The 15,884-nt window shown below is 39.8% G+C and overlaps 2 protein-coding genes across 2 annotated transcripts in view; one reads left to right on the top strand and one right to left on the bottom strand.

Moving 5' to 3' along the window:
* Window positions 1–2,979, top strand: part of TGFBR2 (transforming growth factor beta receptor 2) — a 59,268-nt gene extending 56,289 nt beyond the window's left edge. The window contains exon 7 of the mRNA XM_054991502.1: window positions 430–2,979. Within this exon, the coding sequence (XP_054847477.1) occupies window positions 430–609 (180 nt within the window). The 3' untranslated portion in view covers window positions 610–2,979. The remainder of the gene's footprint in view (window positions 1–429) is intronic.
* Window positions 2,980–13,885: 10,906 nt separating this feature from the next.
* The window catches only part of GADL1 (glutamate decarboxylase like 1), a 116,010-nt gene continuing 114,011 nt past the window's right edge, over window positions 13,886–15,884 (bottom strand). The window contains exon 15 of the mRNA XM_054991687.1: window positions 13,886–15,069. Within this exon, the coding sequence (XP_054847662.1) occupies window positions 14,896–15,069 (174 nt within the window). The 3' untranslated portion in view covers window positions 13,886–14,895. The remainder of the gene's footprint in view (window positions 15,070–15,884) is intronic.

Below are 15,884 nucleotides of genomic sequence, written 5' to 3'. Positions count from 1 at the left end.
TACCTCTCATCTTTTTTCAATATGACCAACACTCTTAATGTGTGCTTCAAATTCTTATGGTAGAAACCAACGACAGTTCATCGGAAGCTGCTTTCTATCAAGAATCTCCATGCTTTGCCTGTAAAACAAGAGTAATCAAGCCTTTGATGTGTACTCTTTTTCTGTGACATAAAAAGGTGGCTGTGTGAAGTTATTGCCATCCATCGTAAGCTGTGCTTCTCATTAGCAGCTAAGCACACATGGTGTAAATTTTATATTTTTTATTTTCCCAAATGATACTATTGGGTTTTTTTGCACAGTAAAACCTACCTTACATGAGCAAATATATGCTTCTTGGGAACTTCTAATTAATCCTCCCACCTTTTTTTGGTTGCACTTGCTGAGTGCGGTGACTCTCAAATCTTCCATCACCTTCTTTGTGTATTTTAGGGCATCCAGAAGGTCTGTGAGACTCTTGTAGAATGCTGGGACCATGATCCTGAGGCCCGTCTCACTGCACAGTGTGTAGCAGAGCGGTTCAATGATCTCGAATACCAGGACAGGCTTTCGGGAAGAAGCAGCTCAGAAGAGAAAATCCCCGAGGACAGTTCTGTGAACAGTGCCAAGTAACAACAGACACAAACTTGCACAAAAGAGAGGAACTGGTCTTGGCTTTGTGCGTAAGTTCACAACAGGAGGAGTCCCTGATCCTTTGTCTTGGCTGTGCTTCCTGTGACAGCGAGAAATCCCGTCTCTTCCTTTGCTGCCACTCCCAAGAAAAGTTCTTATATTATGGGAAGCCGTGATGGGACGTGCTATGCCATAGCAGTGGGTGCCTTGACCTTGTCATAGGAGAAGCTATATTGGCACTTCCTCACTAAAACAAGATTGTACAAAATGCCAATAATATTTGCACTTTACCAATACCTGTATATAAATATGGAAAGCAATTTATACACACAAAGTCAGCAAAGCTCTGCAAGGAGCCTTCCATGAAGCTAACAATAGGTAAGAGAAATCCCACAAAGGGATATCTGCTAAGACGCTGGCAGCAACAGTGCCTTACGTTGCCTCACCCAACCCATAAGAACAGTGGGAAGGTGCTGCTAAACAATGAATACTGTACATGGCTGCACTCCTTTTGTGTAGCTGAGAGGCAAGTGATAGGGGTGGTTTTGGCTGTGCTAGAGCCCTTCTTACCACATTTGTTCAAACTATGCAATGATGTTTCAGCTGGTTCTTGAACGTCCAGATTGTGCACATTCAGATGACCGTTGTTGGTCTACTTTTCTTCAAAATCTCATGGAATTTAGCGTTTGGGGGGATGTACTTTTTGTGCCTGCAGAGAGGATTCTTAATTCCTTCTGTCTGTCTTTGAGCCTGCACTTCATGCCAGCCATGCCTCCCGAGGGGGGAGGAGGGAGGCTTCCCTGCTCTATGAAATCAGGCAGGGCCAATTAGAAGTGAAACAGATGTTTTGCATTTGTTGTGCTTGCTGACACCAAGTGGGACTTCTCCTTCCCTCCCTCTTTTCTGGGGTCAGTAACATCATGTCTAGTTTCTTGAGCCTGTTATGTTCACACTCGCCTTCATGCCCAGTGCATTAGAAAGGGGACAGCACAGGACGCCATGGAAAAGATTTGCTACACATTACAGGCATGTTTCATTCTCCTCTAACTTGAATCCTGGTCTCCTCAGCCTGCAGTCATTCAGAACTGCTGGCAATATGAGTACATTCCTTAACTTGATCCCCACAGGGCATGGCTTACATTCTTTTAGTCTTCCAAAATATTTAGATTTGGAGCTGGCCTCTCAAGGAATTTTAACTGGTGGAATTTTGACAGTCAGTGCTCCCCTGCTAGATCATCAGGGACTCTGGAGCTCACATCATCTTTGAGGAGTAGAGAATTTGTCGTGGAGTGCCTTCTGTGCTTCTCCCCCCCTCCCCCTTTTCAAAACAAGGAATTTGTTACTGACACGTAACTCAACTGCTCAGCCCCAGAAACAATCCTGCAAAGTTAAAAGATTTATATCCAAGTGCAATCCTAAATCTTTTTATCAAACAGGACACTGATTTTTTCCCCCTAGGAACTGTTGCTTTGTATAGCCATTAAGGAAAAATGTATATTCACATAGGAGTTAAAATTTATGATGAAAAATATTTATTTTTTAAAAAAAAGCTTTTTGCTTTTGCTTTTATATTAAAAAGAAATATTTAAGCATTAAGAGAGCAGGAGATCAACAGTCGAAATGAAATTCCAACCATGCTGTCTTTTTAATAGCAACAGACTGATAAAACTGTGGAGCTTACTGGCAAAGTGGGATTATATTGAGATAACGTTGCTAAACAGAGCTAGGATCTTCTGACCTCTAGTGGTGGTTTCTCAAGGTAGCACCTTGGAAAATAACTGCATAGGAAAAAGAAACTACAACCAACTGGAAAGTGGGGAGTATGTATACTTACAGTAAAATCCTAAACCGAGTTACTCCAGTCTAAGCCCATTGATTTTGATGAACTTAGACTGGAGTAAACTCTTCTTACTATTTCACTGTTAAAATCTGGACCAATAATTTCAAAACTTGTTTTAAGTGTCATGTCTTCCCTAGAGAACTTTGGCAATCATAGTTCTATGAGACTTTTTAAAAAACTAAAATTTCTTTTCATAGAACTGTAATTCTCAAAGTTCCTTAGTTAGACAGCTGTGAAAGTCTGGCAAGTTTGAAACTGGTTTAAATTTGTGGTATACCCTGGACCTTCACTCGGGGGATTGTTTGTGCTTGATATTTTTCATGAAGTGGCAAAGGGCAAGAGAATCCAATAGCTTCTGACAATTCCAACTTTTTGTACTATTATATGTAAAGGGAAAATGTTAATTCCTCCACAGAACACTTCCACTGTACCCCATGTATGAAAATAGGAATGTGGACATATAATCTTGCTTTTCCAAATGTTTCAAGCACTTACAATATTTTCTGTATAAATAAAATGTTTTAGATTAAGCAGAATCATGATTTAATTAAAAGATCTTATCCATTCCATCCACACATGCACAAACAGAGAATAATGATAACATTGCTTCCACAATGAATTTCATTCCAACTGTTCAAACAAAGGTGGCAACTTTTCAGATATGTTGTTCCAGGGATATTTCAAAGCTGTGTCCCTTAAAGCTCAGGAGGAGCCTGAGCATCCAGATGGGTAAATTGTATTTAAACATTGTCAAGGTTGACTATGGTTCCTTCCAGCTGTCTGTTTCAGCCATGAGGAATTTGCACACACACACACACATATCGGTCCCTTTTGAAACAGAGGCATCTGTGTAGGGGAGTCTACAGACGGCTCCGTTTCCAGAGCAGACAAGCTGATGCTACAATAAATTAACAATACCTTGGCAATCATGCCAGCTTTCAAGGCTCTTTCATAGGGATCACGGTAGACTTTTTAGCGGCAGAAAGAGGTAAAGGAGAGAAACACAATCCAAGGATGGTTTGTCTCAAAGAGGTTGCCAAACCCATAGAGATGTGATCACATTATGACCCTTGATTGTATACATAGAAGGCCCAGTTCCATCGAACAAGCTGAGAGGATACTATGATTGATGAAAGGGTGAGTAGGAAATGTAGAGGTCTTATAGAGATGCAGGTGTAGCCTACGACAATCCCTACTCCAATGGCAATGATGATCACCATCATGGTAAGCCACAACATGTAGCCCAGTGTGCCCAAAATCCTTTTTTTCATTTGATCTCATCTTGACCCACTGGCTGATCCCAACGACCAGCTGAACAGCAGCTGCCTCACTCTGGGATGGTAAGCTATTAGTGGATTCAAAAACATGGTCATCTCCTGCAGCATCCGCAGTTTTGGCAGTAACAACAGACAATACAGTAGATACATTTTCAGTGGTGGAGGCACAGAGCAGCTCAGGAACAGCGCTTGGCCCCAGCCGGACTCCATGACAAGCTCAGCTATGGGGATAGGCAAGCCCAGATTTTTCGCAGTCAGTGTCATTTCCCTGTTCCACTTCCCAATGGAAGTCATTTTCCTCCACATCACCACCTGAGAGCTTTGAGTCTTTTTAAAAAACCAGCAATTGACAAATTCTTATAGTGATTGTCAATTACCACTTACTGGGGCTCAGAAGCCATGTGGAAGCTTTGTTGTGCTGCACTGAACCAGCCGTTGAGGCAGCAGCAAGAAAACCACAAAATATCTCCTAAGCCAGCCTGCCTGGCATCGAGTATGTCAAACACCTGGAGTGCCTTATACCGAGTCAGACCATTGGTCTACCAAAATCAGTATTGTCTACTCTGACAGGCAGCAGCTGTCCAGGGTCTTGGGTCGAGGTCTTTTATATTGCCTGCGACCTGAACGTGCAACCGGAGATGCCAGCAATTGAAACTGGGACCTTCTGCATGCAAAGCAGATATTCTGCCACTGTGTCGCCACCCCTCAGATGGGCAGCTCTCAATATTTCCTGATATTACCAACTACTCTGTTTGGATGAGTTGCAGTGATAGGACATTTTTGTTATTGACTGGGTTTTGATTAATTACTTTCTAAATTGAAATCTCCAGTGATTACAAAGGTGTAAATGAGATGGGATTTGGATGCAGCAATGTGTCCTTGGTAGACTTTGGGGTCCAGTTGAGTGATTATGTAAAATGGTTAAGACCTGCCGACAAAAGGATTGGCAATCCTTCCCCACCCCTTTCTTGAGATCACAAGGTCTTCCAATTTGTGTTAATCTTGTTTGGACTGGGTGTCATTGACCTCTCTACAGGTGTGTGTAGACATGGAAAGTGCAACATGAGGCTCTGGTAAACAAGATAAGACAACTCCAGTGGCACCTTAAAAACTAACAACATTTATTTCAATATCAGCTTTTGTGAGTAACGAAAGCTTATACTGAGTGGTGTCTGAAGCACTGAGTGGCGATTCTCAAAAACTCATATTGAAATAAACGTTCAGCAGGATTTGAGTCCAGTGGCACTTTAGAGATCCAACAAGAATCCCAGGGTATAAGCTTTTGAGAGTCAAAGCTCCTTTCTTCAGATACCTTGCTGTTCTACTGCAGACCAACACAGCTACCTACCTGAAATAAACATTGCTAGTGTTTAAGGTGCCACTGGACTTTTATATTTTGCTACTCTGGCCTAACAACGCTACTCCTTGGCAATCAGGTAAAAAAGTTTTTGGTGTCATCAGCTTACTTGTGGCTAATTTCATGTTTCTAAACTCTTTCACATGTTGAACTGGGGTGGGGAGAGAAACTGGAGAAGATTGCAAATGGCTTCCCATCACGTACCCTATTCTTGGTGACCCCTCCCTAAGAAGCCTTCCTTGAGTCTAAGGAGATAAGGCAGAGTAGAAAGATTTTAAATAAATAAATGGAAGATATGCAGGACACACTATTGCTATCTGTGAGTGTGTCCTGCATATCTTCCATTTATTTATTTAAAATCTTTCTACTCTGCTCCAACTGTGTTTTATGGATTTGTTTAGGGTTGATTTTACCTTTTTGGTTCTCAGATAATGCAGCTAATCCCTTCTATAAGAAGGGTGGTATGTTGGCAGATATATATTTATAGGCATATTTGAAAATCATTGTGCGTTTTTCAGAGGTACATATCTGGTGGTAGCTGATTAGAGTGGATTACTGTCAATACTTTGGCATCACAAGTAAGGTTTGCAGCAATGAACTAAGTGTATTAAGTCACTGCTTGGGAGCAATCCTGTAAACTCTTTTGGCCTTGAAAAGAAGGCAGCTTCACTTTGCATACTTTCTAATTAACACAGTTACACGCCTTTGTTGTCCTATTGGTGAATTCCAAACCTTTCTGCTAGTTGCTTTTAATTAGCATGTCAGTCATAGTGTTTTTTATCTCTGTTTTATAATACAAAGCAAGTAAGACTCAGTGGTATAAAGAAGTTTGAAAACTTAATTGAAATGGGATAAAAACTTCTCCCTTGCCTCAGTACAGATGAGAGAAATGGTCATGGATTTTTATTGACTCCATTGCAAAGCTCTGCGTGTTCTGTGATTCTGTACTAGTTAATCCCACAGAATCTAATAGTGGGCACAAAATTATCAGTTTCCATTTAAATATCATTGTGGTATAGTGATTACTTATTTAACTTATCCTAACTTTCTCCTGAATGGGGACTCAAAAGTGGCTCATAATATTCTTCTCTCCTCCACATCATCCTCACAACAACATCGTGACATAGGTTAGGCTGAGAATGTGTGACTGGCCCAAGGATTTGAATCTGGGTCTCCCAATCATTTTCCTGCACTCTAACCATAGACCACATTCACTCTAAATTAGAATGTCAGGAAGAGGAAACCCATGATGCTCCCACAGTATTTCACAGAGCTGTTTAGAGGACAAAACAGGTATGACAGAACCATGTACACCGTTACAAACTCCTAGGAGGAAGGCTAAAAATGTGAGTTAGACCTGTTCTCCACCAATCTCCTGGGATAGAGTGAAGATTGAACTGCAGTAACTTGTAAAACAGACACTATTTTTCTCAAGGACGAGTTGAGAACTTTTACAATGCACATTTAAACAGCATTCTTAGGTACTTGGAGCAGCCATTTCCACTTGAGTGAGGCAATGCATGGCCTGTGTTCCTCTCATCTGTTGGCTCCCTTCTTCCAGAATCCAGTTCAGCCTGTAGCATTGCACTCCTGGGTAAGAGAGATCTCTAAATGCAGCTTCCACCCCCCGCACACTCACTTTGTGAATGTGACCTTTGCAGTGGTGACAGTAGCCCTGTTCACATGTTACAGTGAACACATGACACATGTACATCCTGTGTGTGTATATGCATGCATTCTGTTTGGCCTGGCAACCAGAAGGAGATTGCAGGAGAGGACATGTGGGGGATGGCTGTCGGCCAGTCAGCAATTTTTCGTTTTTTAAAAAAATTACAACTTTGGTTTCTAAGGAATAGCCAACGTATGTTCATTTTGCAATGGAAACCAGGAACTATTTCCTGAATAAATATGGGCCTTAAATCAAACATTCAGCTGCACGTTTTGAACATAACATGAGAATTACTAAATGCACGTATTTAAAAAATCATTGTACATGGATTGTAGAAGTGTTCACTTTAACTTGTGAACAGGGCTAGTGTTTTCCTTACTCTGGTCAAGGCTACGGTTTCCCAAGCAAATAGATGGCTAGTTTTTTTCTCTCTCACGCCCATTTGAGGAAAAGCCTACCCCCTTACCTAAAAGTGAATACTGTCGTGTATGATGCTTTAGTTTGCATTTCAATCATTGACTTTCGAAGTTCTGCCTTCAGAGGAGGTGAGTATGCAAACTACAGGGCCTTCTCTGTGCTTGCTTTGTTATGGTGGAAAATTCTTTCCCAAACAGGTGTGCTTATGGGTCTCAAATTGGAAATGGATGCAAGAAGACTAGGTTGTCAAACTGTTACTGAACTCAATACTGTGGGCATAGTGTTCGTATGCAGTGTCTTTGCTTGAGGACTTGAGCTTCAATTTTAATTATTTTTAATTGGCATGCAAGGAATTTGTATTTTAATTAATCTCTATGGTTTATTGTTGAAAGTTGCCTCAGTGTGTATGATTACGCAGAGTATACATTTTGAAAAGAATTTTTAAATGTTTTGGGTGCTATTTCTCTTCTATATATGATTCCACGCAATTACTATATTATGTGAATGGATTTATAGTAGCTCCTCCAGCACCCTTATTTGCACGCAAAGCCACAAACTTTATTGGTAATTATTTTGCAGGATCAGATTAAATGAAACGCTGAACAATCTACGTACATTTATAATTCTATTTTTGCCATGTTTCTCGTATGAATTCTGTCTTAATGACTATGTTAATTGACAGCCAGAAGTAATGAAGAAATTACATGCACTGTGAGCTGTACACCATACTTTCATTAAATTGACAATATTTGTTTCTTCTTCTTGTTTTGGAATCAGCTTCATAATGAAATATTCTAAGTGGTATTAATTTTCAGCAGGTAGGTATTAATCACAACATGGTATTGTCAATACCATCTACCTACAAAAAGAACACAATATATATAGGGGAACTGGAAGTGAGGAGAGGCACTTTGTGAAAGCCTTGCCTTCATAATTTTTGATTAATTTGCTCCTTAGTTATTAAACTTCTGTTCAATACTGTTCCTGCATTGGGCAGGGGGTTGGACTAGATCGTTTGTAAGACTCCTTCCAGTTCTGTGATTCTGAAACTTAATGGTTGCCTTAAGGCAAACAATCAGTGATTGGAAAGAGGCTTCTGTTCACATCTATCTCCAAGTGGTCATACAAAAGGTTCTTGGAAGAGATATAAAACCCTCATTCCAACCCTTATTTATTTGGGCACTTCTATGCAGCTTTTCTCCTCCAAGGGATCCAGTATGGTTTACCAAAATTTCTAGATCAACCAACTTAAGCAATATAATTTAAACTAATAAAAAACAGACATATCCTGGGTGGCTTCTTATTTGCTGGGCTGGCTACTGTAGGGTCCAAACTGCAAGCTACAGACTAAGGACAGAGGGCCAAGAATCCTTTGGAACTCAGCCAAGGACAAACAGAACTCGGGCCCTTGCCCTTCGTCTTGTTCCCAAGGGTTCATGCATCTGGCCATGCCTGGGCTTAAATACTTGTGGACAGAGAAGGAAACCAAGTCAGCCTAGGTGATGCTCAGTTGCTGCTAGCAGGCTCTTCCCAACATCTCCCCCTTCTTACTAGAAGCATGCATGTGCAGAAGCTAGTTATGCACCTCATTCCATGATGGTTTGTTTTAATATACTAGGTCAAAGCCACACATTTTTTGGTTGCACCCACATATAAATGGATATTGCAATCATTTACTTTCTGGCTTGTCTTGCCACAGAGGAAGATCCAGTTACCAATGATTGCTATAGCACAACATCCAGTGATGTGTAGGTGCATCCAGTGAGAGCTTTGGGGGCTCTTGGCTAGTTTTACTGGTTAAGGATTGCTGGTTTTTTTCCTTTGCTATTGCTGTCAATATTATCTGATTGGTTACTGGAGTTGACTTCTCTGCTGAGGCCTTTTTTGTACTTTGAATGTGTATTAACTGCCTTTAAGTTTCATGAGCTGTTTACCTTTCAATTAAAAAATTTATTTTGTATTATATCATGCTTCTTTAAAACCTCAAAATTCATAAAATAATCACAGCTTAATAAAGTACCACAATTTCAAATCCCGAAACATACAAGAACAGTCACAGATACAGAAACAATCGTCTACTGACATTACGCTGCTGCAGTCCCGAACTCCCGAGCTCAGGTGATCCGCTGGCCTCAGCCTCCCGTGCTTAGACTGGGATTATAGGCACGCGCCACTGTGCCCAGCTCTCCTTTACGCAGATGACATGGTCATAACCTCCCTGACCAAGATCGGCTTGAGGAGACTCTTAGACCAGTTAGGCCATTATTGTAACGAAGAAGCTCTCAATGTCAACTACACAAAGACAAAAGTAATGGTTTTCAGGAGAAAGCCAAAAATCTCCCACTGGAGCACTGGAGCATCCTTGGCAACCCAATCCAACAATGCAGCTCCTTTAAATAACTAGGGGTAACCTTTAAAGAGACTCTGAATTGGAAGATACATCTTGCGTCAGTTAAATCCTCAGCATCAAGGATTGTAGGGTCAATCATACATTTCTTTTATACAAAGCGGCTGTCGACTGATAGATCCAGCACTGAAATTATTTAAGAGCAAGGTAGTCCCTCACCTCCTATATGGAGCTGAAGTGTGGGGTTGGAAGGAAGTTCTAACCAGCCTTGAGGTAATTAAAACCAGTTCTTGAGACGGATTTTGGCTTTACCCAAAGGTGCTCCTGCCGCCCTGATGAGGGCCGAAACAGGACTCCCTTCCCTTAGGGCGCAGGTACACCTTGCAGTTTTAAAATACTGGAAAAGGATCAAATTTTCCAGTTCTGACTCCTTAAGTTGCCAATCAGTAAATTACTTACTATCCAAAGACCCCACACGCCCTGGCTTTCTGTCCACCATTTGCCAAAGGTATACCATCCCAGATAACCTGTTAGGGGTCTCAGCCAACAACCTCCCACTTAAGGAGTGGATCTATAAGTCAGATGCAGTGATGGATCAGCTATCAATATCAAAATCTAAGGCAGCTCCTTGGTATAAACTAATCAAATTTGACCATTCAAGATCTCCCTACCTAGCCAGTATTTCTCATTACAACCTCAGAGTGTCTTTCACTGCTCTGCGCTTCCAGATGATGCAGTCAGCTCTTTTGGCAGGGCGTTATTCTCACACCCCTATGGAACATCGCACCTGCATTTGTGGATTGCCTACAGTGGAGAACCTTTCCCACTACCTACTTTATTGTCCATTATATAGTGTACCCAGAGCTAAATTTTTGGCTAGAATCCTATCAGTGACAAACACATACTCTGAAATGGAGAAGATTGTGTTTTTGTTATCTGACACTGATAATAATGTGTCCTATAGAGTCTCTCAGTTTGCACTCACAGCCAAAAAGATAAGATCTAAGGTGGTACTGAATGAGGCTGTTTCGTGACCCCTGGGGATAGTTTGGCATACTGTATTGTTTTAATTAATTTTAGTAATCTATATAAACTGTGATAAGGGACTTAATTGTTTATTAGTCAATGTTTGGTGAATTGTGACGGCCTATGGCTATAGACAAACTCTTTTGACTTTGAGAGAACAGTCCACAAAATCAGTCACATGCTCATCTTCGTAAACCCAGTAGAAAACTCCAGAATTGTACATCTTTCTTATAAAAAAATCATCAAACAGCCAATTTGCTACCAATGGTTTGGATGAGCAGCGTGGCTTGCCATACGTTCCTCAACCTTGCTGGATAAGGTGCCCCATGCTCTTCCTTTGGCAAACTAATCCAAGGATTTCCATGGAACATACACAAGTTATGCACCTTCCAGGATTAGGGGACTTCTAGCAGAAAACATTTAACCAAAAGAAGGTGGTGAATGGGCATTTGAATTGTCAGTTGCCCAGTGGAGCGTATCAATTGATAGACAAGATACAAATATGTTTAACAAACGTTACATTTCTAATATGGTTTAATGAGCTGTAAATGGCCATCACTGCTGCCAGTGAAAGGGTCTAATCCACTTCCTATTGAAATCAAAGGGAAACACAGCCCAAACTTTATTTGTATTGTATCTTCAGCACCCATAGGTGTTCATTGATAGTGCCAAAAGGGTTATAATTTTCATAGTGTTTTTTAAAAAAATCTTTCATTAATTGTCTCTATTATTACGTAAATTTCCTTCCCAAAATGTTAATATAATTCCTGATAAATTATTTCGTTGTTATAGAATTAGTAAAAGGGGTTACTTAATATTTGAAGCAAAAGCATCTGATTTTATAAGAGTTAATTTAATTTTAAAATGGAGGGGAACCCTTTCCATTGTAATTTTTTTCTCAAGGTTCACAATGCATTTGCCAACTGGAGTGGTTCTGAGTACATCCAATCAGCAATTACCACGTTTAATCATGGCATGGGGAAAATGTCCAATTAGATTATTTGTGCAACTACAATATTTCAGTATATAGTAATAATATTTTCCGTAAGATGCTGGTCAATCTGCAGCTGTAAATACATTGGAAAACTGATAATTGCTAGCAGCTTTGATAACCTGTGAGGATCGTCCTAATATTTAATGGTTAAATTATTTCAAGCCCACAGGGAGAAGCAAAAAAGAAAAGAGTTTGGGTGGTCTCAGCTGCTGGACGGACACATTAGTGTGTTACAGTGTTTCAAGAATCAAAATTGTACATACTGTAAACTATTAGGCAAACAGCCAATGAGGCTGAAAACTACTCAGTTTATCCATTCTCCTAATTATTTAGTCTACCTCTTAGTTTATGGCGGGATCATCCACTCTTCAGTCCCTTATCCCGAGCAGAGAAAGTCACCTTGTTTGGGCAATTTGTTAAGAGATACAGGAGAGTTACAAGATCACACAGGATGTCTTCTCTCCTCTTCTCACAATTACTTCCCCATTCAGTTCAGGGGAGAGAATAGCTAAGGGAGGAAGAATGCCTTCTAATGGGAAAGTCAGTTCACAAAGAACATCTGAATTCCTGCAAAGCTGGGCAAACTGTGGGCCTAATTAGACATGATGGTGGACATGGGCCCAACCCAGTATCAGCTTTATAGTTTCCCTTTTAAGAAAAGAAATTGCATTTTCAAAAACAGATTGTTCCATTTCCATTTAGATGCACGCAGGACGGATGCCAAGGTGAGGCAGGGAAACAAGTGTTTCCCCTTCTATCGGTTTGTTTGCTCTTCATCAACCTCAGAAACCAAATAACTGCAAATAATTCTTAAACAAACATGATTCTTTTTCAATAATTCTGCCTTAATACTATTATTGTGACAAATATTAACACTATAATCCCCAGGCACAAAATGTGCTATTGCTTTAAAGATCACATGGGGACTAAATTTAGAAGTGCTGCATTTATCGCACATACCTAGGGTGGAAAAGCCAGGCATTTTTCTTGGAGAAACCCTAAAGTTACTATTTCGTGCACACAAGTCCTAGCCTTTTCACCCAAGGGGTAGCATTTCAAATGAACCCTCTGTCCTCGGTTCGAACAGGTCACAACCCCAAAACTGTTAAGGATTTTTTTCTTAAAAAAGTACTCTGCTTTAATTTTATTTTCCATTCATGCATTCATATCCTTTCTGTCACTAGGTGAACTTAGCTGGAACTTGACAGAACATGAATAGTAGGTACAGTGTAATGCTGCAAACCTGGCTTGCTTAAGCCACTCAGTGAATTCATGGCAGAAGTGATATTCAGACTGTTGCATTGTTCAGTCTCATGGATGTTCTGCAATAGCAGCTCTCAAGGAAAGAAAAGGCATATTTACTTTAAGAAGTGTTTGTACTGTGAGAGCCCTTGGCTATAGCATACAGGTGTGCAAGCAAGATATCTGCTTTTTTTTCTCCTCTTAGCGGACTATCTGATGTTCTGATCACAGAAGTTTTTTGCACAAGCCTTGGCAGGCGAAGGATCAACTGAACCTCTATAGGTTTGCTCTGTAAAGATTATAGGTTATTTAGAGAGCTTCTTGGTGTTCCACTTATGGACAGAAATGAAAATAAACTGCGATTCTGCTAAGAGAGAGAGAGACACGTTTAATCAGGATTTTTTAAGAAGCACACAAACTCGTGTCTTCTGACCTGAGACAAAACTGTGGAATTCCTTCAACAGACTCCCAAACAGCTTCCAATGATAGGAACAAATGAGCCTCCTATAATTCCTTTGGGAAGTGAAGGGGTTGAATCCAATCAGCTTTTCAGCGGGTGAAAAGAAAGGAAGGGGCCCCTTTGCTCAAAAAGCCTATATGGAGCATCACAGGATCTGCATGTTCAAAAATCAAGTGGAATGGAGTTTGCAATCAAGAGGAAAATTCTGTATAACTGAGCAGAAAAGATGGCCGAATCCAACCCAGCATCTTCATGCACAGGAGTTTTTTTAAAAAAATGTATCAATCACAGTATCTGTGTCTCATTCCTTCGCTCTAGCCCTCTCCCCTAAAGCTGGCAATGCAATAACATTCTAGCTTTTCATTTCTCTTAAAACAGCGAAATAGCTTGCTGAGCGTTAAAGTGTACTTAACAGTAGTTAAAAATATATATGTATATATTTGTGACTGGGATATTTTGCAATCACTGGAAAATTTGTAAGAGGAGGAGTTGTATATTTTAAAAATAAAAGTCTATTAATTCTTGCTCACTTTTTATTCTAATATTCAACTAAAAAAACAATAGTGTTTAGGCTTAAATATGCCATTACAGCTCTGATGCTATTCAGTAATGGCTATTAAATAATCTGAAGGTAGACGCTCTAATATTACACCATGTCACAAATTTAACTTCCAAATTCAGTGAGCAGATAGAACCAAAGTCTCATATACAGTAATGCAAGATCATGAACAAGAAATTTATTTGCTAAAACAAACTGTAACATCAATAAAATAAAATGGGTTAAACCCATTATGGGCCTTTTAGCTTCACAAAAATATTGAATTGCCTTATAAACTATGCCTCTTTGATTAAGAACAAATTTCAATTTATTGCACACATTACTGTTTCCATACCGTCTCCCCCCAGATACATTCTGCTCCTATGAAATTTGATAATTTTTACATCTTCGGAAACACACCAATGGTTGAATCATCACAATAATCTTTAAATAGCCACACAGCATTAAAAAAATACAACTCTATGAGAAATATATATTTATATATATATACACACACACGCACACAAACATGTTTATCAAATTTCTTTAGTTTGAATAATTCTAAAATGCTTAAGAAATACCTTGCTTATGCTTTCACATTAAAGATTTAATCAGAACAGTAGATCATAAATTACAATTTTTGAAAAAAAAGGCTTATGAATTAACTGCAACATTTTGCTTTTCAAAGAAATTATGGATATTTATGGAGAAAAGTTGGTAGATGAGGGAATTCTACTGTCTGCAAACTGTTGCACTGATAGATTCCCACTGACCTTTAGTCTCTACCCTTTAGCCTGCAACACACTAACATTTTATAATACTCATTATAAGCTAAGTCCTTTTGTAGCATGGAAACCCTATGGACTTCAATTCACTCGTAACAATTTGTCAGTGGTTAAAATTTGGCCTACCTTGACATTAATTATCAATTTAATACCTGCTAACATTGAACACAGAATATTTATTTCAAAAGCAACACTTCCCTGCTGTCCCATAACTGCTTTTTAGTTATTTAAGCACTGATCTACGGGTTCCATGGCCTAGTACCATTATCCTGCATGCATTCTTCATGTGTAAACTCTACACACACAAGGAGTCACTTGTGTTGTGGAATACCAGCTACAAGTCTCGGCCAAGTGAGTCTATCTCATCAAGCAGGAAGTCCATGTCCTCACGGCTCACTTGGGGGCTGATGATGACCTGGCGAAAGAAGTTCGCTTTACCGCAATGAGGTTGGTACCCCAGCATCATGCTGCCTTTTTTCATCATTCTCTCTTTAATGGTGGGTGCAACCTGAAATGGGGGAGGGGGACATACATTTAGAACAATAGCATGCTGAATAGACAGATGAGTTTGTAAGACCAAGAGTCATGATGAAAATTTCTTTCCCAAAGAGAAGAGGGGAAGATACAACATAACAAGTACTATATGTTTATTTAATAGAAACATCACTGAGAATTTGTAAATACTGATTTGGATCCAGGCAGCTTTACCACTCAATTTCCCTTCCTTATTATAGCCTTCATCCCACTAGGATTTATCCTTGTAAGTCTCATGGTCCACAGCATAGTCTTTTTAAAGGTCAAAGGGGAAACCCCTTCCTTCTCTTCTTACCGGTGGAAAAACTGGTTTATTAGATTTCTTGGCATTGGATCCTAGAAGTCCTTTTCATCAAGCCTTCCTCCAATGGAGAAAGACTTCCTTTAACAGAGGAAGCCTTTCTCCACCAGGAAGAAGAACCCCAAACCATTCCCTATTGGAGGAAATCTTTCTTGAAGGCAAATTTAGTAGAAGAGAGCCACAGGATCCAATTTGGAGGACTGTGATACAAATTATTTTTAGCTCCAATCCAGCACACAATGGATTCCCATTCTACTGTTCTTATATGCTTAATTATCTCTCACAGACCCCTTCTCACAAATGGACAACTACACGCACCAGAGGGCTTCATTTGCCAAGTAGGGCATAGACTAGATCTTGCCTTAACTTACTAAGAATCATTAAAGCCAACTGAAATGTAATGGATTACTTCAGTGTATTCTAAAATTCTGCTGCATACACAACTGGTGATGTATACAACGTGTACATCTTTACTGAGCTGGGAAAAC

This window comes from Eublepharis macularius, chromosome 11 (assembly GCF_028583425.1).
Source record: "Eublepharis macularius isolate TG4126 chromosome 11, MPM_Emac_v1.0, whole genome shotgun sequence".
NCBI classification, from domain to species: domain Eukaryota; kingdom Metazoa; phylum Chordata; class Lepidosauria; order Squamata; family Eublepharidae; genus Eublepharis; species Eublepharis macularius.
The sequence above is the reverse complement of the archived record's forward strand: the minus strand, read 5'-3'. Positions and strand labels throughout refer to the sequence as shown.